Source organism: Pristiophorus japonicus, chromosome 3 (genome assembly GCF_044704955.1).
Source record: "Pristiophorus japonicus isolate sPriJap1 chromosome 3, sPriJap1.hap1, whole genome shotgun sequence".
Classification (NCBI taxonomy): Eukaryota; Metazoa; Chordata; class Chondrichthyes; family Pristiophoridae; genus Pristiophorus; species Pristiophorus japonicus.
In genome coordinates, this window is record NC_091979.1 from 190,430,784 (window position 1) to 190,452,261 (window position 21,478).

The 21,478-nt window shown below is 45.9% G+C and overlaps 1 protein-coding gene across 4 annotated transcripts in view; it reads left to right on the forward strand.

Moving 5' to 3' along the window:
• itgb2 (integrin, beta 2) overlaps positions 1–21,478 on the forward strand; it is a 180,235-nt gene that overhangs the window by 143,873 nt on the left and 14,884 nt on the right. For all 4 annotated transcript variants that reach the window (XM_070876123.1, XM_070876125.1, XM_070876124.1 and 1 more), the window contains one exon: positions 20,998–21,206. In XM_070876123.1, coding sequence (XP_070732224.1) covers positions 20,998–21,206 — 209 coding nt within the window. The remainder of the gene's footprint in view (positions 1–20,997; positions 21,207–21,478) is intronic.

Genomic DNA, 21,478 nt, shown 5'->3' on the forward strand with positions numbered 1-21,478 from the left:
TTTGGTGTGGGTGTCACGCAGGGGGGTCATCAGCCAGGTGGCGAGGCCGTATCCTTTGTCACCAAGCATCCAGCATTGACCTTGTGGCAAACAAGGTAAACAAGTCAGATGCAGTGCTCTCACGCAGGATGTGAGCATTATGGATGCTGCCTGGAAATTTAGCATTCACTGCCATAATAATTTGCAGGTGGTCGACATGAGTTGCACATTCAGGGAGTGTAATCCCTTGCGGTTCCTGAAAACCTCTGCATCCTGAAAAGGTGCCCGCATCGCAATGTGCGTACAGTCTATTGCTCCCTGAACCTTGGGGAAGTTAGCAATTTGGTAGAATCCTAAAGCCCTCTCAGTCTGAGCCTCCCTCATCATAGGGAAGCTGATAAAGTCCATCCTGCGAGCGTACAGGGCTTCAGTGACCTGTCTAATGCAACAATGTGTGGCATGCTGAGATATACCGCTAATGTTGCAAGCTGAGGCCTGAAAGGAACCCTACGCGTAGAACAAAAGTGCCGTGGTGACCTTGACTTTGACGGACAGTGCGGTCCTGATGGTGCTGGCAGGCTGCAGATCTCTCCTGATGAGCTGGCATATCTCACTGATAACTATCGTGGAAGCACAATCTCCGAAGGCAGGTGGTGTCACACAAGTTGAGGTAAGACCGCTTCTCCCTGCACTTGCGGGGGGTGTAACGTCTAGTCCTCCTCATCAATCTGGCACATCTTACATTGGGCACATGATGCTGTTGAATGTACCTTCATCAGCCAGGTGAGTCTGGAGCATGTGCGTGGTCATCAAGAGAGGGTGAGAAATGACAGGCCCCATTCCAATAGCTATCTGTTTTACACCGATTGTTCACAAAGAATAAATGTCCCCACTAAGACACCTAGTAAATTCCAATCGTCCACAGTATGATGAGATGTTTGTTCAGATGTTCACATCACCTCAAAACACCTCCAGAGTACATCCAAACTCCCCTGAGGTTGAAACAGAGCAGCCTTTTAAATGAAGCGAACTACGATTTAGAACATGGCGTCTATACCGCTGTGAGCAGTTCCGGTCAGTTCACCTTTTTCCCAGCGGTTTTTTCGACGAGCATTTTGTCGGCGAGATGTGTGCGAGGTGCCGAAAGTAAGGATGGGCGATATACTGGGTGTTAGTTTCGGCAAATGTGACCTTTACGACAAAAAAACAATGGGCGGTTGGTATTATTAAATCTCGGCTTTAATTCCGTGTCGAAAGTAACGCTGGGTGGTATTAATGGGCTTTGGGTTCACCCTATCTGATAATTTCGCCCCAAAAAAAGTGGGCGGGCGGTATTACTTTTTCTCGCCGTTATGCACATGCCGAAAGTAACGCTCAGCGATAAGTGACCGAGAAATGTGCATCAGTTTCCATTTTGTGCCTAAATGGACGCTATATGGACATTACACCTCATTTCAGCGTTAAAATGGACGTTAAGTGGGGGGTATGCATGCAAAAATAATGGAAAATCTAGCCCCATGAAACTAAGGCAAGGAGGGAACTGGTTTATTATCAGTTACTGTTCCTTGAGATCAAGACTAAAACTGGTCAGAACCCATGATTTTAGAATAATTGTTCAAATCATGCTGTCTCTTGAACAAGGAATTTTAATTTACTTTGTTTAAAATCCCATAACTGGTGAATTCCTGAAAAAAAGATATTTTCACTGGTTCTGCAATTGCTGGTTAGCCTTTAAAAAAAAATGCTGTAATTGCACTGCAGATAGATCAGCATCTGAAAGAAAAACTTACTATTTCAGGTGGATCCCTTTATCACAACTGAAGTGTTTACTTAGCTTTTTCTGATGCTGATCAGCCTCCTGTACACTTGGAGCATTTCTGTTTTTAACTACTTTTTAAATGGAGCATTACTAATACTGTATGTAATTACAGCAAAACAAATGTATAACATCGAATCACAATTTTTTAATCAAGACAGGCGGATAGAAATTCAGTATCGCCCGTTTGGGGGCAGTAACAGATGGGAGACGCGAGAAGGAAGTGTAGGGATTAAATCAAGCCTTCCTGAGACGCAACCGGGGTGGACACCTCAGCAACGCTGCACGCTTAGCCGCACAGCGCTACTGCGTCCGAGGGGCCCCTCCCTCACTTACAGGGAAGGGCCCATGCTGCCAACTCTACAAAGTAAAGAGGAACCTACCTGGACTACCATGGAGCAGGGGTGCCACACAATCAGCCCGGCAGAGTGCCGAGCTGAGTGATCGCGGCAAGGACCCTGCGAAGAAACCAGATCAGTAGCACCAACAAGAAGCAAAGTTTTCTTTTATTTGTCACTCGGCCATCCCGTCTTTAATTTTCAGCCCGGTAGTGGTCAGCCGCCTGAACCGCGTCTCCTGCAGCTGCCAGTGTTTTGGCCCAGCGCTGCTACTGGGAGCGAAGTGAATTTGGGGCTGGGGCACTAAAGAGGCGATGCGTGCGGCTGTGATATTACGATCTCCGGGTGCAGGAGATCGGGGTGCAAAGCCATAGTGCCGCCGCTAAACTCCCGCCCATTATGGCAGGATGTCATGAACAGAGCCATGCCCGGTCGATAACTCATTTATGTCCCATTAGCGCCCCCCGGGGGTGCAAATGGGAGGTGTAAATGAGTTGAATTTCTAGCCCAGAAAACCTTGCTGGCTAATAGGACACCCAGGGAACAAAATTGCCCCGCACGCCGTTTGGTGGCGGTGACCTTCCGGGGCTGGGACATTTATCGTCCAGTCCTGAAGTTCCGCCCCTGGCATGGAATTCGGCCCTTCCACCCTTCAACATAGGCGGAGCGCTATCAGAGGCGCTCTGCATTCGTGGAGGGGTGCTCCCGGGGCGGTAGGGTGGCGCTGGGCCCAGCGCCACATGCCCGAGCCCGGCGCCCCACCGGTAACATCAGCGCTGTGCGGATGTCCGATCAATCAGGCCAACAGCCCGTCACCCAAAACTGAGTGCCGGGCTGCAGGATGGTGGTCCGGTCGAGGCAAGAACTGCCATTATCAGGCCGACAGAAGAGTCGGCCAACAGAAAAACATGGCGGCCTACGGCACAAACGGCCTCCCCTTTAAGGGGCACCCCAGCCCGGCAGCTTCCTCGCTGCCCGCGGGGCGCAAAGGGGTCGGTGCGGGACAGTGAGGGTTCTACGTGCACGGCGATGATGTCATCACCGTGCATACGCCAGGCGGGGGTGCAAATCGCGGGGTGAGGCGCTAACAACACAACACCTCCCCAAACCTCTGGGGCAATTTGCCCGGAGGCGATATCGACCCCTTTCCCGAGCGATAACTTAGTTGCGCCGCATTAGCGCCCCCCGGAGGTGCTAATGGGGCTATAAAAAATGGCAATTCCGCCCCTCTCCCAGTTTCTAAGTAAATCGGACATTGTTTTGCTAACTCCATACAAAAGTGCATTTGACTGGTGTGCCTGTTTAAGAAATATGGATTCTTATATTTTCATATCTAAATCAACGAGAAACAATTACAGATAGTGCAGTGTGGCTACTGTACGCTACAATCTTCAGTACAGTACAAGCCATAAAGCCATTTCCAGTCATCAATGTCAATGCTGAGTCAACTGTACGAAAGACTGTTCTAATTTACTGTAAACTTCATCGGCTAGTTCTGTCGTGGGATTCAAAGGTTTTAACAACAAAAACAACAACGACTATACAGCACCTTTAATGTAGTAAAACGTCCCAAGGCGCCTCACAGGAGCGTTGCCAAACAAAATTGACACTGAGCCACAAAAGGAGATATGAGGACAGATGAAAAAATGCTTGGTCAAAGAGGTAGGTTTTAAGGAGATTCTTAAAGGAAGAGAGAGAGGTTGAGAGGTGGAGAGGTTTAAGGAGGGAATTCCAGAGCTTTGGGCCTGGGCAGCTGAAGGCACAGCTGCCAGTGATGAAGCAATTAAAATCAGGGATACACAAGAGGCCAAATTGGAAGAGCACAGATTTTGGACGGTTGTGGGGCTGCAGAATGTTACAGAAATAGGGAGGAGGCGAGGCCATGGAGTGATTTGAAAACAACGATGAGAATTTTTTAATTGAGGCATTGCTCGACTGAGAGTCAGTGTAGGCCAGTGAGCACAGAGTGATGAGTGAATGGGACTTAGTGCAAGTGAGGATATAAGGGCAGTAGAGTTTTGGAAGAGCTCAAGTTTATGGAGGGTGGAAGATAGGAGGCCATTTCAATTGAGCCAATAGCACTTTGCTAGTCTAGTCCCATTCCCCTAGAATTAACTGGTTCTGTGGGAAATGGAGGACGACTGACAAGAAAGAAAGAATGAAAAAAAAGACTTGCATTTATACTGTGCCTTTCATGACCTCAGGACATCACAAAGTGCTTCACAACTAACAAAGTATTTTTGAAGTGTAATCACTGCTGTTATGTAGGGGGGAATCAGAGGCAGAACACGGGTAGGTTGGCTGTTTTTTTAAGAAGGGAAGTAAATTTAGGTAAACAAGTAAATGCCAATTTAGGAGGTTGAGAGTTAGAATTGAATGCCTCAGTTTATTTATGACACATTTAACAGTCCTAGATTTTTGACCTCCCCCTCACTATCATATTTTAGATAGTGTTAGGGTAAAAAGAAGACTTCTCTTCTTCAAGGTGGACTCCCTGATATAAGGAATCGACCCCTGCCCATATCCCCGCCCGTATAGCGACCATGGAATCACTCAGACGAAACCTCGATTCAACCGGTCTTTATTCAAACATGCAGGGGAAGTGTTCACAGATGAACCTTCTAAGAACAGAGGTTCTACATCTACAATTATACAGTTTCCAAGGTGTACGGCCCTCCTACAAAACCACCGATTGGCCGACTGCTATCAGCGAAGTTACATTGATTCGTTGACCCTTATCAGACAGGCTCTGAGTGGTTCCCCCCACCCGTCCATCTCCCATCACATGTCACCTTCCCGGAATGTGTTATTCAGTGGTGTCAACTTTGCCTCAGTTCCTCATGATCTGTTGATTATCCTTGTTTCCCAGGGCGGTGCCTCCTTATCCGTCTCCTAAGAGCTCGAGTCAAAACTACCAGTCAGTACCATCAGTCTGTGCTAGAGTTCAATGCATTTACCAGCAAGCTTTGCTTTTTAGCTGTTCTCCATTTTAAACCCATTTGTAAGTGAGTTTTACATGCAAATGTTTACTTCCACTTTAGTGACCGTTTTTTATCCCCTTACAATCCTCCCAAATTGTAATTGGCTATATGCCCAAGATAGGCCATTTCCCAATTAATTCCTCATGGGTGAGCCTCCAGGGTTGTCCTTTCACTTGAGTAGCGCTGCTTCCCAATCACAGGTCCCACCTGATGGTTTTCCCATCAAGGTTATACAAGATAAATCCTTTCTGCCGGACTGTCTATATTCCCTTCATTCAATGTTTTAAGTATAGTTCAGGCTATGGCCTGCCTCTTAGGTCGGTTACATTTTTTACAGGCTAACAACAGGAAGATGACCAATATCCCTTGCACTACAACCAGTACATGTGACATTATCCGTATCCACGGATGCACTTACACATTGAGTCCAGAATTCCACAATGTCTTCCATCAGGACTATATATTTCAGTCTTTGCCTCCGAATATCCTGCTCCAATCGAGTTTGTTCCTCATTCAGTTCGGGTATCGGTTTTCCTTGTGGCCCGAAGGCCTTCTCATACCCTTCTCGGATAGTGTCTATCATTGTCCCATTGATGATTTCTTCTTTCAGTTCAGGGTTTATAACGTATCCATTTCAGTCTTTGCCTCGTCAAGCGGGGTAAAGCAGAAGTCAATATTCATGATGGCACATGAGGTATCTCCTTTTTTTGTGACTGTCATCTCAGTCGCCGTGGTGCTCACACACCATTCCCCATTTCCTCGTGGAACAGCGGTAGTTTCGTAGTCCTGTGCTAGGGGGGTAATACTCAAAATGCACCCATCAATTTGGTCATATACACAGTCCTCTTTGATCATTCATAGTGGATCTCGACATAAAACAACTCGGTTATTTTTACAACAATCATCTTTGCTGAGACTCTTAGTACTGTTGTTCTCTTTAATTACATATCTGGATAGGTCATGGTAACGCACGCGAGTTTGGTTTCTTATTTCCCCGATATTGTTTGTTTGGTATAGGGGATCTCCCTTTGCTACATCATACTGTGGTCTGGATAGTACAAAACCTATTATATTCAAATGTCCGGTTACACATAGAAACATAGAAAATAGGTGCAGGAGTAGGCCATTCAGCCCTTCTAGCCTGCACCGCCATTCAATGAGTTCATGGCTGAAGATGCAACTTCAGTACCCCCTTCCTGCTTTCTCGCCATACCCCTTGATCCCCCGAGTAGTAAGGACTTCATCTAACTCCTTTTTGAATATAGTTAGTGAATTGGCCTCAACTACTTTCTGTGGTAGAGAATTCCACAGGTTCACCACTCTCTGGGTGAAGAAGTTTCTCCTCATCTCGGTCCTAAATGGCTTACCCCTAATCCTTAGACTGTGACCCCTGGTTCTGGACTTCCCCAACATTGGGAACATTCTTCCTGCATCTAACCTGTCTAAACCCGTCAGAATTTTAAACGTTTCTATGAGGTCCCCTCTCATTCTTCTGAACTCCAGTGAATACAAGCCCAATTGATCCAGTCTTTCTTGATAGGTCAGTCCCACCATCCCGGGAATCAGTCTGGTGAATCTTCGCTGCACTCCCTCAATAGCAAGAATGTCCTTCCTCAAGTTAGGAGACCAAAACTGTACACAATACTCCAGGTGTGGCCTCACCAAGGCCCTGTACAACTGTAGCAACACCTCCCTGCCCCTGTTCTCAAATCCCCTCGCTATGAAGGCCAACATGCCATTTGCTTTCTTAACCGCCTGCTGTACCTGCATGCCAACCTTCAATGACTGATGTACCATGACACCCAGGTCTCGTTGCACCTCCCCTTTTCCTAATCTGTCACCATTCAGATAATAGTCTGTCTCTCTGTTTTTACCACCAAAGTGGATAACCTCACATTTATCCACATTATACTTCCATCTGCCATGCATTTGCCCACTCACCTAACCTATCCAAGTCACTCTGCAGCCTCATAGCATCCTCCTCGCAGCTCACACTGCCACCCAACTTAGTGTCATCTGCAAATCTGGAGATACTACATTTAATCCCCTCGTCTAAATCATTAATGTACAATGTAAACAGCTGGGGCCCCAGCACAGAACCTTGCGGTACCCCACTAGTCACTGCCTGCCATTCTGAAAAGTACCCATTTACTCCTACTCTTTGCTTCCTGTCTGACAACCAGTACTCAATCCACGTCAGCACACTACCCCCAATCCCATGTGCTTTAACTTTGCACATTAATCTCTTGTGTGGGACCTTGTCGAAAGCCTTCTGAAAGTCCAAATATACCACATCAACTGGTTCTCCCTTGTCCACTTTACTAGAAACATCCTCAAAAAATTCCAGAAGTTTTGTCAAGCATGATTTCCCTTTCATAAATCCATGCTGACTTGGACCTATCATGTCACCATTTTCCAAATGCACTGCTATGACATCCTTAATAATTGATTCCATCATTTTACCCACTACTGAGGTCAGGCTGACCGGTCTATAATTCCCTGTTTTCTCTCTCCCTCCTTTTTTAAAAAGTGGGGTTACATTGGCTACCCTCCACTCGATAGGAACTGATCCAGAGTCAATGGAATGTTGGAAAATGACTGTCAATGCATCCACTATTTCCAAGGCCACCTCCTTAAGTACTCTGGGATGCAGTCCATCAGGCCCTGGGGATTAATCGGCCTTCAATCCCATCAATTTCCCCAACACAATTTCCCGACTAATAAAGATTTCCCTCAGTTCCTCCTCCTTACTAGACCCTCTGACCCCTTTTATATCCGGAAGGTTGTTGGTGTCCTCCTTAGTGAATACCGAACCAAAGTATTGTTCAATTGGTCTGCCATTTCTTTGTTCCCAGTTATGACTTCCCCTGATTCTGACTGCAGGGGACCTACGTTTGTCTTTACTAACCTTTTTCTCTTTACATACCTATAGAAACTTTTGCAATCCGCCTTAATGTTCCCTGCAAGCTTCTTCTTGTACTCCATTTTCCCTGCCCTAATCAAACACATCTGACCTTTAGGACCCAAGCACCTTTCTCCGCACCTCACAAGCATGAATCATGTTTTTGTCCAAGGTCCAGTTGGTAAATACATCAAGTGTTATCTAATCTGGCACCTTTCCATTCTGAAGTTGCTCTAGGTTATATTGTATAACATTGAGTACCCTGCGCATACTATTTCTGTCTGTATGGTTCTACTCAAGTTTCTTTTCGCTCTATTTATCAAATTTATAGTTCTGGCGTGGTCTCGCAACGTGTGGGCCACTTGTAATAATTCCCTCTCCACCCCAGTACCCAGTTGTGGCTGTACCTTTTCATTATCCTCATCCCTCTCCAACAATCCCTGTAAGGTTCGTGGTAGGGAGTCGACTCGATCATCTACCGTGTGCAGGTCTGTAGTGTTTACCGTCACAACTCCCGCTGCGTATTCCGTGCCTACCATTTCTAGTATCCCTCTTTTTTCCCGGTCCTGCTTTTTACATGACCCTCTTTCCACTTTAAATCTCATGGTTTTTGATTCAGGGCCTTCAAGTGCTCGCAGGGTCAGGTTTTAGGTTTTGACCCGCAGAAGCTGGGGATGGTTAAGTCTGTTAAGTTTAGGAATACCGTAATTATTTGCCTGAAGTGTATCTTATCCTTGGTCTGCCTTAATACCAATCCCCCTTTTGCCCCAGCATTCATAGTTGGACACGTTGGTGGCGCTGAAGGTGTGTATCGGGGAATAACCCTCCAACATCATTCATAGGCGTCTGCACCTTGGGAGGGTGGGCATAACTTCCACTCATCCTTCCCTTGCTGGGGTACTCCAGAGATTTTGGCATGCATCTTATCTGCACCCCACCCCTTCACCCGGGTGCAGTATTATTAGTCCCGTATTACTGGCCCATCCCCAATGTCGTTTCGTTTCCTCATTATGTTGTTTTATGCCTGTTATTTAAGTCTTCTGTTGCTCCGTCCGTCACCGTCAGGTTTTTGATTCTTTATCACAACTAATGTGGCCCGAGTCTCTGTAATACAGGCCTTGCTGTTCCTCAGCCGGTTGTCCTTGGTATGAGGCTGAGTTACCCCACATTGTTCCCACGAGCACCAGAGTCCTGCAAAAAATAATATTTCCCGGTCGTCACCGGTTAATTAGTGACCATGCTTTTTCAACTGGGTCCAGTGTTTCCACTTGCCGATACCCCTTATAACTACGCAGGCGCATGTGTCACTTACCATCCTCATCATCACCTGACTGCCTACTTGGGGTATTTGGACCTTCTGTTCTTTAGTGTCGTTCTCTAAGTCCTTGATTACTTGTTAGTCTCAAGCCTGTGCTTTTAAATCATGTAACTGCTTACAGAGTTCCATCACAAATCTCCATATCCTGTCTTTGTAGGGTCCTATGTCCTCGCTTCTTGTAACCAAGACTTCTGGCAGTCTCATAGCCTTTCCGGTCATTAGTTCAAAGGGTGTCTGTCCTGTCGTCGCCCTGAGTTTCATCAGTATTCAAGGTAACATGTCTACCCATCCCTTTCCGGTCTCTTAGATTTTTGCCTGATCCCTAGTCAAGCGCAGGCCTGTTTCATTATCTTCCCTGTGAAGTGTGTACCTTGATCTGAGTCCAGCTGCAGTGGCATTCCCCATCAGGGTATTATTTCCTCTGCTAGGATTCTAGCCACAGTTTCTGATGAACAATTTCTCGTGGCGAAAGCTTCTACCCACTTCGTAAACTGGTCTATTATAACTAGGCAGTATGTCTTCCCCTTGTTGCTGGGTAACGGTCCAGTAAAATCTATCTATAAGTTTTCCCAGGATCCTTTCAGTCGGGGCTGATGTCCCATTCTGATCTTTACTTTCCCCCCTGGATTGTATTTTGCGCATGTCACGCACCTTCTACAGTGGTTTCTATATCTCTACCCATTCTATTCCACCACCAGCATCTGGACATCGAGCTTATCATGTTGATTCTACCTGTATGGACATACCCGTGATATAAATTTAGTAGGCTCCCCTAGATGCATTCCGGGGCCACCACATTCCCATCTTTCCTCCATACCCCGTCGGTCCCTTGTTGGGCTCCTCTCTGCTTCCACCCCTCCTTTTTCTGTGGAGTGGCTTCTCCCTGTGCCTTAAGCATGTTTACTTCCTCAGGCCTGATTGTACATGCTTCGATCTGGGCTTACCCAGCCAGTGTACCTGTGTCCACCACCCGTTTGGCTGCTTCGTCTGCCCATGTTTACTTCCCTGTTGGTGTTGATCAGTAATTTTTATGTGCGCTTTGACTTTTATTTCTTCGTGTTTTATTGGCCCTCCTCCTGAGGTCATGTATCCCCGTCTACTCCAGGTTATCATATAATCATGCATTACTCCAAAAGCATATCGATTGTCTGTATAGATGTTTACTCTTTTTCCCTTAGCCATCCTCAGAGCCTCGCTGAGAGCCACCAATTCAGCCACTTGAGCCGATAGGCCCCATTCTAGCTGTCCTTCCCTTCTAACCTGTCCGCTGCTATCTACCACTGCCCATCCCATCCGTGGTGTCCCGTTGATATAGCGCCAGAACCCATCTATGTATAGATCCATGTCTGCCTCCTCAAGCGGGATTTCACTAGCCTGACTACTTTCCTCGTCTTCTCCTGTCGGCTACACTCATGCTCCTCTCCCTCCGTAATTGTTACCGTCCCGTTGCGGGGTAAGAGCATTAGTTCACACCTAGCCCTTCGCGCGTTGGATATCGTTTTTAGCCTTCCTGTGTTAAGCAATTGAGTCACTACCGCGTTATAATGATCTTTACTGTGGTACGTATAGATGTGGAAGGGCCTATTCTGGTCGGGTAATCCCAGGGCTTGAGCACTTGTGAGAGCTTGTTATAACTTTACAAATGCCGTTTCCTGATCAGGGCCCCTGTCCACTGGCTCTTGGGAGGGTTTCCCCCCTTTGACCAGGTCCTGTATAGGTTGCGCCATCTCGGCATATTCGGGGATAAATTTCGGCAGGAGTTGAATAGCCCGAGTACCTGCCTGAGTCCTTTCACGGACCCTGGCTTTGGCATTGATCTAATAGCCTCCTTTCTGTCCTTGGGCATTTGTCTTTTCCCTCGTGTTATGATGTATCCTGGATATGTTACTTCACTCTTTCTATATTCTTTATAACCGTTACAATTTATTTATTTTCCTTCTGGCAAGTTCACTTCCAATTAAGAAACCCAAATGAATAATGTCCAGTATTTTTTTAAATTTCAAGCAGCGATGCTAAAGTTGTTTGGTGAACTAAATAAAACAGCTGTCAGTGGAAAGGGTTAACTCCTTTGAAGGTTTGTAAGAAGACATGACGTCATTACGTGACTTTGCCTAATTCTTTTTTTTTAAACTTTTCCCGATTATAAAAAGGTTTTCAAACCCGAAATTTAAATCTCCTTTACTGAAGTAGAAACTTTCCCGTAATTATCAACATAGAAAGTCTTTTATCTTTTTCCAATATTCACACTTTGAAACAAAACCAGAACTTCACCGTGGCCACAATGAAAGTCTGGTTTTCATTGGTTAATTACATAGAAACATAAAAACATAGAAAATAGGTGCAGGAGTAGGCCATTCGGCCCTTCGAGCTGCACCACCATTCAATAAGATCATGGCTGATCATTCCCTCAGTACCCCTTTCCTGCTTTCTCTCCATACCCCTTGATCCCTTTAGCCAGAAGGGCCATATCTAACTACATCTTGAATATATCCAATGAACTGGCATCAACAACTCTCTGCAGTAGGGAATTCCACAGGTTAACAACTCTCTGAGTGAAGAAGTTTCTCCTCATCTCAGTCCTAAATGGCTTATCCCTTATCCTTAGACTATGTCCCCTGGTTCTCGACTTCCCCAACATCGGGAACATTCTTCCTGCATCTAACCTGTCCAGTCCTGTCAGAATGTTATATATTCCTATGAGATTCCCTCTCATCCCTCTAAACTCCAGTGAATACAGGCCCAGTTGATCCAATCTCTCCTCATATGTCAGTCCTGCCATCTCGGGAATCAATCTGGTGAACCTTCGCTGCACTCCCTCAAAAGCAAGAACGTCCTTCCTCAGATTAGGAGACCAGAACTGAACACAATATTCCAGGTGAGGCCTCACTAAGGTCCTGTACAACTGCAGTAAGACCTCCCTGCTCCTATACTCAAATCCTCTAGCTATGAAGGCCAACATACCATTTGCCTTCTTCACCGCCTGCTGTACCTGCATGCCAACTTTCAATGACTGATGTACCATGACACCCAGGTCTTGTTGCACCTCCCCTTTTCCTAATCTGCCGCCATTCAGATAATATTCTGCCTTTGTGTTTTTGCCACCAAAGTGGATAACCTCACATTTATACTGCATCTGCCATGTGTTTGCCCACTCACCTAACCTGTCCAAGTCACCCTGCAGCCTCTTAGCATCCTCCTCACAGCTCACACCACCACCCAGCTTAGCGTCATCTCCAAACTTGGAGATATTACACTCAATTCCTTCATCTAAATCATTGATGTATATTGTAAATAGCTGGGGTCCCAGCACTGAGCCCTGCGGCACCCCAATAGTCACTGCCTGTCATTCTGAAAAGGACCCGTTTATCCCAAATCTCTGCTTCCTGTCTGCCAACCAGTTCTCTATCCATGTCAGTACATTACCGCCAATAATTTTGCACACCAATCTCTTGTGTGGGACCTTGTCAAAAGCCTTTTGAAAGTCCAAATACACCACATCCACTGGTTCTCCCTTGTCCACTCTACCAGTTACATCCTCAAAAAACGCTAGAAGATTTGTCAAGCAGGATTTCCCTTTCATAAATCCATACTGACTTGGACCGATCCCGTCACTGCTTTCCAAATGCGCTGCTATTTCATCTTTCATAATTGATTCCAACATTTACCCGACTACTGATCTCAGGCTAACCAATCTATAATTACCGGTTTTCTCTCTCCCTCCTTTCTTAAAAAGTGGTGTTACATTAGCTACCCTCCAGTCCATAGGAACTGATCCAGAGTCGATAGACTGTTGGAAAATGATCACCAATGCATCCACTATTTCTAGGGCCACTTCCTTAAGTACTCTGGGATGCAGACTATCAGGCCCTGGGGATTTATCGGCCTTCAATTTCATCAATTTCCCAAACACAATTTCCCTCCTAATAAGGATTTCCTTCAGTTCTTCCTTCTCACTAAACCCTCGGTCCCCTAGTATTTCCTGAAGGTTATTTGTGCCTTCCTTCGTGAAGACAGAACCAAAGTATTTGTGTAACTGGTCTGCCATTTCTTTGTTCCCTATTATAAATTCACCTGAATCTAACTGCAAGGGACCTACATTTGTCTTCACTAATCTTTTTCTCTTCACATATCTATAGAAGCTTTTACAGTCAGTTTTTATGTTCCCAGCGAGCTTCCTCTCATACTCTATTTTCCCGCTCCTAATTAAACCCTTTATCCTCCTCTGCTGTATTATAAAATTCTCCCGGTCCTCAAGTTTGCTGCTTTTTCTGGCCAATTTATATGCCTCTTCCTTGGATTTAACACTGTGCTTAATTTCCCTTGTTAGCCACAGTTGAGCCACCTTCCCCGTTTTATTTTTACTCCAGACAGGGATGTACAATTGTTGAAGTTCATCCATGTTATCTTTGAATGTTTGCCATTGCCTATCCACCGTCAACCCTTTAAGTATCACTCGCCAGTCTATTCTAACCAATTCACGTCTCATACCATCAAAGTTACCTTTCCTTAAGTTCAGGATCCTAGTCTCTGAATTAACTGTGTCACTCTCCATCTTAATAAAGAATTCTACCATATTATAGTCACTTTTCCCCAAGGGGCCTCGCACAAGAAGATTGCTAATTAGTCCCTTCTCATTACACATCACCCAGTCTAGGATGGCCAGTTCTCAGGTTGGTTCCTCGACATATTGGTCTAGAAAACCATCCCTAATACACTCCAGGAAATCCTCCTCCACCGCATTGCTACCAGTTTGGTTAGCCTAATCAATATGTAGATTAAAGTCGCACATGATAACTGCTGTACCTTTATTGCACGCTTGTTTCTTGTTTGATGCTGTCCCTAACCTCACTTCTACTGTTTGGTGGTCTGTGTACAACTCCCACTAGCGTTTTCTGCCCTTTGGTATTCTGTAGCTCCACCCATACCGATTCCACTTCATCCAAGCTAATGTCCTTCCTTACTATTGCATAAATTTCCTCTTTAACCAGCAACGCCACCCCACCTCCTTTTCCTTTCTGTCTATCCTTCCTGAATGTTGAATACCCCTGGATGTTGAGTTCCCAGCCTTGGTCACCCTGGAGCCATATCTCCGTAGTCCCAATTACATCACATCCATTAACTGCTATCTGCGCAGTTAATTCGTCCACCTTATTCCGAATACTCCTCGCATTGAGGCACAGAGCCTTCAGGCTTGTCTTTTTAACACATTTTGCCCCTTTAGAATTTTAGAATTACCCTCAATAATCCAATTAAACCAATGTCCTTTTCATAGCCAATATGTTATTAACTAAACACAACACAGAGTAGACAAAATAAAATAAAATAGCATGCAGTAAGTTACATCAGTTTCCATTTTCTCCTTTCTTCAGATGCCTTTCCAATGAACTGTAAAAATACTGAATCAGTTTTTGTATTTAACAAACATTTTACACAAAAGGCTTGTAACTCAGAAATTGTTAATTTAAACTACATACGACAAACGGCATTTTTTTTGTACTCCAATTAAAACGTTGAATTTGTTTTTCTTTTAGCAACTGTAACTTTCAAGGTTGAAGTTTTATTGTTTGCTAAACAGATCCATCCTTTGTGCATTTTGTTATAAATGGAGAAAGAGTCAGACTGAACACTGTGAGCTCAAAGTAAAGTGTGACCTTAGTCTTTTATTGCAGGTCTCCAGAGTGCCTCTCCAATCTGTGAGGCCTTCTTAAATACGTATGCTCCCAAGGGATTATGGGATCCCTTGGGACTCCAGGGGATGAGCCCTCTGGTGGCTGTACAGAGTATATACAAGTCCACATATAACAACACTTCCCCCCACCCCCCAAAGTCAATAGTGCAACTGTTTACAATGTGAGTCGATCTGGAGCCCTTCTTGCCCTGGTTGATCGTATCGGTGTGAAAGCTGGTGTTGTTGAATTATTTGTTGGGCCCTCACTGGGCTGCTGTGCAGCTGGTCATGCTGGACTTCCTGGTGTGTTGGGTCCTGCTGGGCTACTGTGGATGATGGGTTCTGCTTCGTGGTCAACCGTGGTGCCGGTTGTCACTGGTGTGTATGTTGGGGGATCAAAAAAGGTAGGGTCCAAGGTGGGTTGCTCAGGGTAGTCCGTGAATCTGAGTTTGATTAGTTCCAAGTGTTTCCCGTGAATGAGTCCTTTGAAAGTTTGACCCGAAACACCCTGCTCCCCTCTTTGGCCACGATAGTGCCGGGAAGCCACTTGGGACCTTGTCCATAATTCAATACAAATACAGGATCATTGATTTCAATCTCGCGTGACACATTGGCGCTATCATGGTATGTACTTTGTTGAAGCCGCCTGCTCTCTACATGTAGATCAGGGTGAACTAACGAGAGCCTTGTCTTAAATGCTCTTTTCATGAGCAGTTCAGCAGGTGGGATCCCAGTGAGCGAGTGGGGTCTCGTGCAGTAGCTAAGCAGGACTCGGGATAGGTGAGTCTGCAGTGAGCCTTCAGTTACCCTCTTCAAGTCTTCCTTGATGGTTTGCACTGCTCGCTCTGCCTGACCATTGGACGCTAGTTTAAACGGGGCAGATGTGGCATGTTTGATCCCGTTACGGGTCATGAATTCTTTGAACTCAGCACTGGTAAAACATGGCCCGTTGTCGCTCACCAGGACATCGGGTAGGCCATGTGTGGCAAACATGACCCACAGCCTTTCAGTAGTGGCAGCGGACGTGCTAGCCGACATTGTCTCACATTCAATCCACTTGGAGTACACATCTACAACCACAAGGAACATTTTACCCAAGAACGGACCTGCATAGTCGATGTGTACCCTAGACCACGGTTTGGAGGACCAAGACCATAAACTTCGTGGCACCTCCCTGAGTACATTGCTTAACTGCGAGCATGTATTACATCTGTGAACGCAGGACTCTAAGTCTGCATCGATACCGGGCCACCACACGTGGGATCTGGCTATCGCACTCATCGTTATGATGCCCGGGTGGGTACTGTAGAGATGAAGCTGTCTCCGCCCTTCTTGGGAAGCACGACACGATTGCCCCACAGAAGGCAGTCTGCCTGTATAGACATTTCACCTTTGCACCGCTGGAACAGCTTAATTTCTTCCTGCATTTCCACTGGGACACTGGACCAGCTCCTGTGAAGCAGACAGCTTTTGACTAGAGACAATAAGGGGTCCTGGCTCGTCCAGGTTTTCATCTGCCGGGCAGTGACGGGTGATTGCTCACTCTCAAATGCTTCCATAACCATGGCTAGATCTGCGGGCTGTGCCATTTCCAACCCGTGGTGGACAATGGCAGTCTACTGAGAGCATCGGTGCAGTTTTCTGTGCATGGCCTGTGGCGGATGGCATAGTTGTATGCGGACAACGTGAGCTCCCATCTCTGGATGCGGGCCGATGTGTTGGTATTTATCCCTTTACTCTCGGAAAGAAATATGAGTGGCTTATGGTCAGTTTCCATTCGAATTTTAGCCCAAACAGGTATTGATGCATTTTCTTTACCCCATAGACACATGCTTCTTTTTCAATCATGCTGTAGGCTCTCTCAGCCTCAGACAGACTCCTAAATGCATAAGCAACCAGTTGCAGTTTCCCGAAATCATTAGCTTGCTGCAATACACACCCAACGTCATATGACGACGCATCACATGCTGGTACCAAAAACTTATATGGATCGTACAACACAAGCAATTTGTTTGAGCATAATAATTTTCTCGCTTTTACAAAGGCATTTTCTTGGCTTTTGCCCCAAACCCATTCGTTCCCTTTTCGTAGTAAGACATACAGTGGTTCTAATAGTGTGCTGAGATCCGGTAAGAAGTTACCAAAGTAGTTCAGGAGTCCCAGAAACGACCACAGCTCCGTCATGTTCTGTGGCCTCGGTGCGTTCTCGATTGCCTCCATCTTCGCGTTGGTGGGCCTGAAGCAGTCCGCCGCAATCCTCCTTCCCGAAAACTCCACTTCAGGCGCCAGGAAAATGCACTTCGAGCATTTTAACCTGAGCCCCAGGTTCTGCAGATGCTCAGCTGTGTTCCCACATGTGGCCAAGATGTCGTCCTGGAAGACCACGGTGTCCAGGATTGACTTCAGTAAGCTTTCCATGTTTCTCTGGAATATCGCCGCCACTGATCGAATTCCAAACGGGCATCTGTTATAAATAAAAAGACCTTTGTGCGTGTTGATGCAGGTGAGGCCCTTCGATGATTCCTCCAGTTCCTGCGTCATGTAGGCTGAAGTCAGATCCAGCTTCGTGAATATCTTTCCTCCCGCCAGCATTGCAAAGAGGTCGTCGGCCTTTGGTAGTGGGTATTGGTCCTGCAGGGAGAACTGATTGATAGTTACTTTGTAATCGCCACAGATTCTGACGGTGCCATCTCCCTTGAGGACAGGAACGATCGGGCTGGCCCACTCGTTGAACTTGATCGGTGAAATGATGCCCTCTCGTTGCATCCGGTCTAGCTCGATCTCTACCCTTTCTCTCATCATGTACGGTACTGCTCTCGCCTTGTGATGGTGGATCTTCACTTTTGCTCCTTGGAATTTCCCAATGCCTGGGTCGAACAGCGAAGGGAACTTGTTTAAGGCCTGGGCACACGAAGTGTCGTCAGCGGGCGATAGCGCTCGGACGTCATCCCAGTTCCAGCGTATCTTTCCCAGCCAGCTCCTGCCGAGCAGCGTGGGACCATCGCCCGGTACCACCAAGAGTGGTAGTTTGTGCATCGTTCCATCGTAAGAGACCTTTAAGGTAGCACTGCCGATTACGGGAATCAGTTCTTTCGTGTAAGTTCTTAGTTTCGTACGAATTGGATTGAGGCCTTGTTGCTCCACAGTCTTTCAAAAGTCTTTTTGCCCATGATAGACTGGCTCGCGCCCGTGTCCAGCTCCATTGACACCGGGAGTCCATTTAGTTAAACATTCAGCATTATCGTGGCACAATTCGTGGTGAATGTGTGCACCCCATGTACCTCTGCCTCCTCGGTCTGAGGCTCTGGTTCGTCATGATCCTCTGTGGATCTGTCCTCCTCTGCAACGTGGTGGTTTGCAGGTTTAACAGGATTAGTAGCTCATTTGCACATACGTTGGAGGTGTCCCATTGTTCCACAGCCCTTGCAAACATACCCTTTGAATCGGCATGAATGGAAACAATGATCACCCCCGCAGCGCCAACAAGGTGTTAATGGCCTTGCATTCATCACCCTTGATGGTGGACTTTGAGCCATCTGTGGACATGCAGCTGCAGGCATGTGTGACCTGCCCTGTACGTTGTGATTCGAAAACAACATCACTTTGTTCACAGTACTTGTAGCAGCACTTGTGTGCTGAGAGATTTGCTTAGTATTGTCACTGGTGGCAATGAACGCCTGGGCTATCGCTATGGCCTTACTCAAGGTTGGGGTCTCTACAGTCAAAAGTTTGCGAAGTATGGTTTCGTGGCCAATGCCCAGTACGAAAAAGTCTCTGAGCGAGTGCTCCAAATGTCCTTCAAATTCGCAATGACCTGCAAGGCGTCTTAGCTCGGCGACATAATTTGTCACTTCCTGACCTTCAGACCTTTTGTAGGTGTAGAACCGGTACCTCGCCATCAGAACGCTTTCCTTTGGGTTCAAATGCTCTCGGACCAGTGTGCACAAATCATCGTATGATTTCTCTGTGGGTTTCGCTGGAGTGAGCAGATTCTTCATGAGGCCATACGTTGGTGCCCCACAGACGCTGAGCAGGATCGCCCTTCGTTTGGCAGCGTTCTCTTCCCCATCTAGTTCGTTGGCCATGAAGTATTGGTCGAGTCGCTGCAGAAAAGTTTCCCAATCATCTCCCTCCGAGAATTTCTCCAGAATGCCCACTGTTCTCTGCATCTTTGGGTTCGCTTATCTGTATCTCGTCGCCAGTTGTTATGTATGGAGAAAGAGTCGGACTGAACACTGCGAGCGCAAAGTAAAGTGTGACCTTAGTCTTTTATTGCAGGTCTCCAGAGTGCCCCTCCAACCTGTGAGGCCTCCTTAAATACCTGTGCTCCCAAGGAATTATGGGATTCCTTGGGACTCCAGGGGATGAGCCCTCTAGTGGCTGTACAGAGTAAATACAAGTTTACATATGTAATACATTTCATGTCCGAAAAGTGGAGGAGCTAAACCAGACATCCAGACAATCATTTCTCTTTTAAAAGATCGCTTTCAGACAAATGAAAAATTCATTAACTCCCACCTCAAATATTCCACAGTCAAGAAAAATTCAACATAAACTCTTTCATTTAAAGACAGACATTCACACCAACTTTTCATTCAACACAGCTTATCTTTCTCTTCCTCGGCCTCGGCACAAAAGCTGAAGCTTTTGTGACGGTTTTAATTTTCAGCAACTTATTCTTGCATGCTATTTCTCGTCTGGGTACGTCTACCCTTCTACCAGATTCCACGTACTGTTTCCAAGCCCTTGGACCCGTCTAACGTCCGGCCAGACTAACAATACTGATTGCCTCTATTATCTGATTCCTCGGCACCTTCAGTGTCAATTTTATTTTTCTCCTTTCCTGCTAGCATTTATACCCGGGACCCTTCTGGTCCATATGTCAGAGACTCCCCTGGTCTTCATTCCATCCCACTAGCCAGTTTTTCCTAAAGATCCTGGGGTCGGCAACCACCACCCCTTTAGGTTGTATTCCTCCTGTTTGCACCGCGCACAATCAATACAGGCTTCTCCCTGTTATTACCGTGTCATCCGTCACGCTTCAGGACATACACCTATCCTACCTCGGTTGCCATCCTTTCGTGGTTCGCTATAACTTAGTTCTTTTATACAGATTACCTCCTTCCCCATCAATGCGATAGCTCTGCAAGTAGTAATACTCACTGCAATAGCTTGCCACTTCATCTGGGTCGGAGTGTCTGTACCCTGCTTGCAGCGCCAAATGTTGGGGTAAAAAGAAGACTTCTCTTGAACGTGGACTCCCTGATAAAAGGAATCGACACCCACCCGTATCCCTGCCCATAATTCAACCACTGAATCACTCAGACGAAACCAGTCTTTATTCAAGCATGCAGGGCAAGTGTTCACAGATGAACCTTCTAAGACCGAAGGTTTTACATCTATTGTAATACAGTTTCCAAGGTGTGCAACCCTCCTACAAAACCACCTGTTGGCCTACTGATATCAGCGAAGTTACATTGATTTGTTGCCCCATCTCAGATTGGCCCTGAGTGGTCCCCCCCACCTGCTCATCTCCAATCCGGAATGTGTTTTTCAGTGGTGTCAACTTTGCCTCAGTTCTTCATGATGTGTTGATTAACCTTGTTTCTCAGGGCGGTGCCTCCTTATCCCTCTCCCAAGAGCTCTAGTCAAAACTACCAGTCAGTACCATCAGTCTGTGCTAGAGTTCAATGCATTTACCAGCAAGCTTTGCTTTTTAGCTGTTCTCCATTTTAAACCCATTTGTAAGTGAGTTTTACATGCATATGTCTACTTCCACTTTCGTGACCATATTTTATCCCCTTTAAGATAGAGGAAATGTAAGGAAGCTCAAAAGACCAATAGGTTTGAGTATTTAAAATACTTTATGGGGTAGATAGCAGGCACACTATTCTTTCACATCAGTGACCTAGTTTAGATTGTAATGGAGGAATAGGTGGTACAACATTTAGAATGCAGTTTGTGACCTTTGTATTTCTCATCTTATTTAAAACAGGCATTGTATTGAATGTCTTGGATTTTCAAGTGGTCCATACCAGAAAAACTGCACTGAATCCTGTCAGAATATAAAACACACTGTAGTGGACGAACTAACAGAGCAGAACACCTGTAAAGAAAAGGACTCCAAGAACTGCTGGATGAATTTTTTGATGAAGGAGTTAGATGGAGTTTCACAGTATCATGTGACTATCAGGAAGAAAACAGGTTTGTATAAATGTCTTTCTTTGTATAAGCAAACTACAATAGAGGCACAAATATATAGATGTGCTTAATCTAGCATTAAAAGATGCCAGTTTTGTATTTTTTAAACCAACGTATAATATTTCACTGGGGCACAAGAGAATTTTGATCTCCAGTATCTCAGTGAATAAGTCTGTAGATTGATGTGATAGACATGATAACAAGAGATTGGAATGCTAGACATTTAGAAGGCTGAGGTTCAACCATTGATGAGTAATTAAATTTGTTTTTTTATC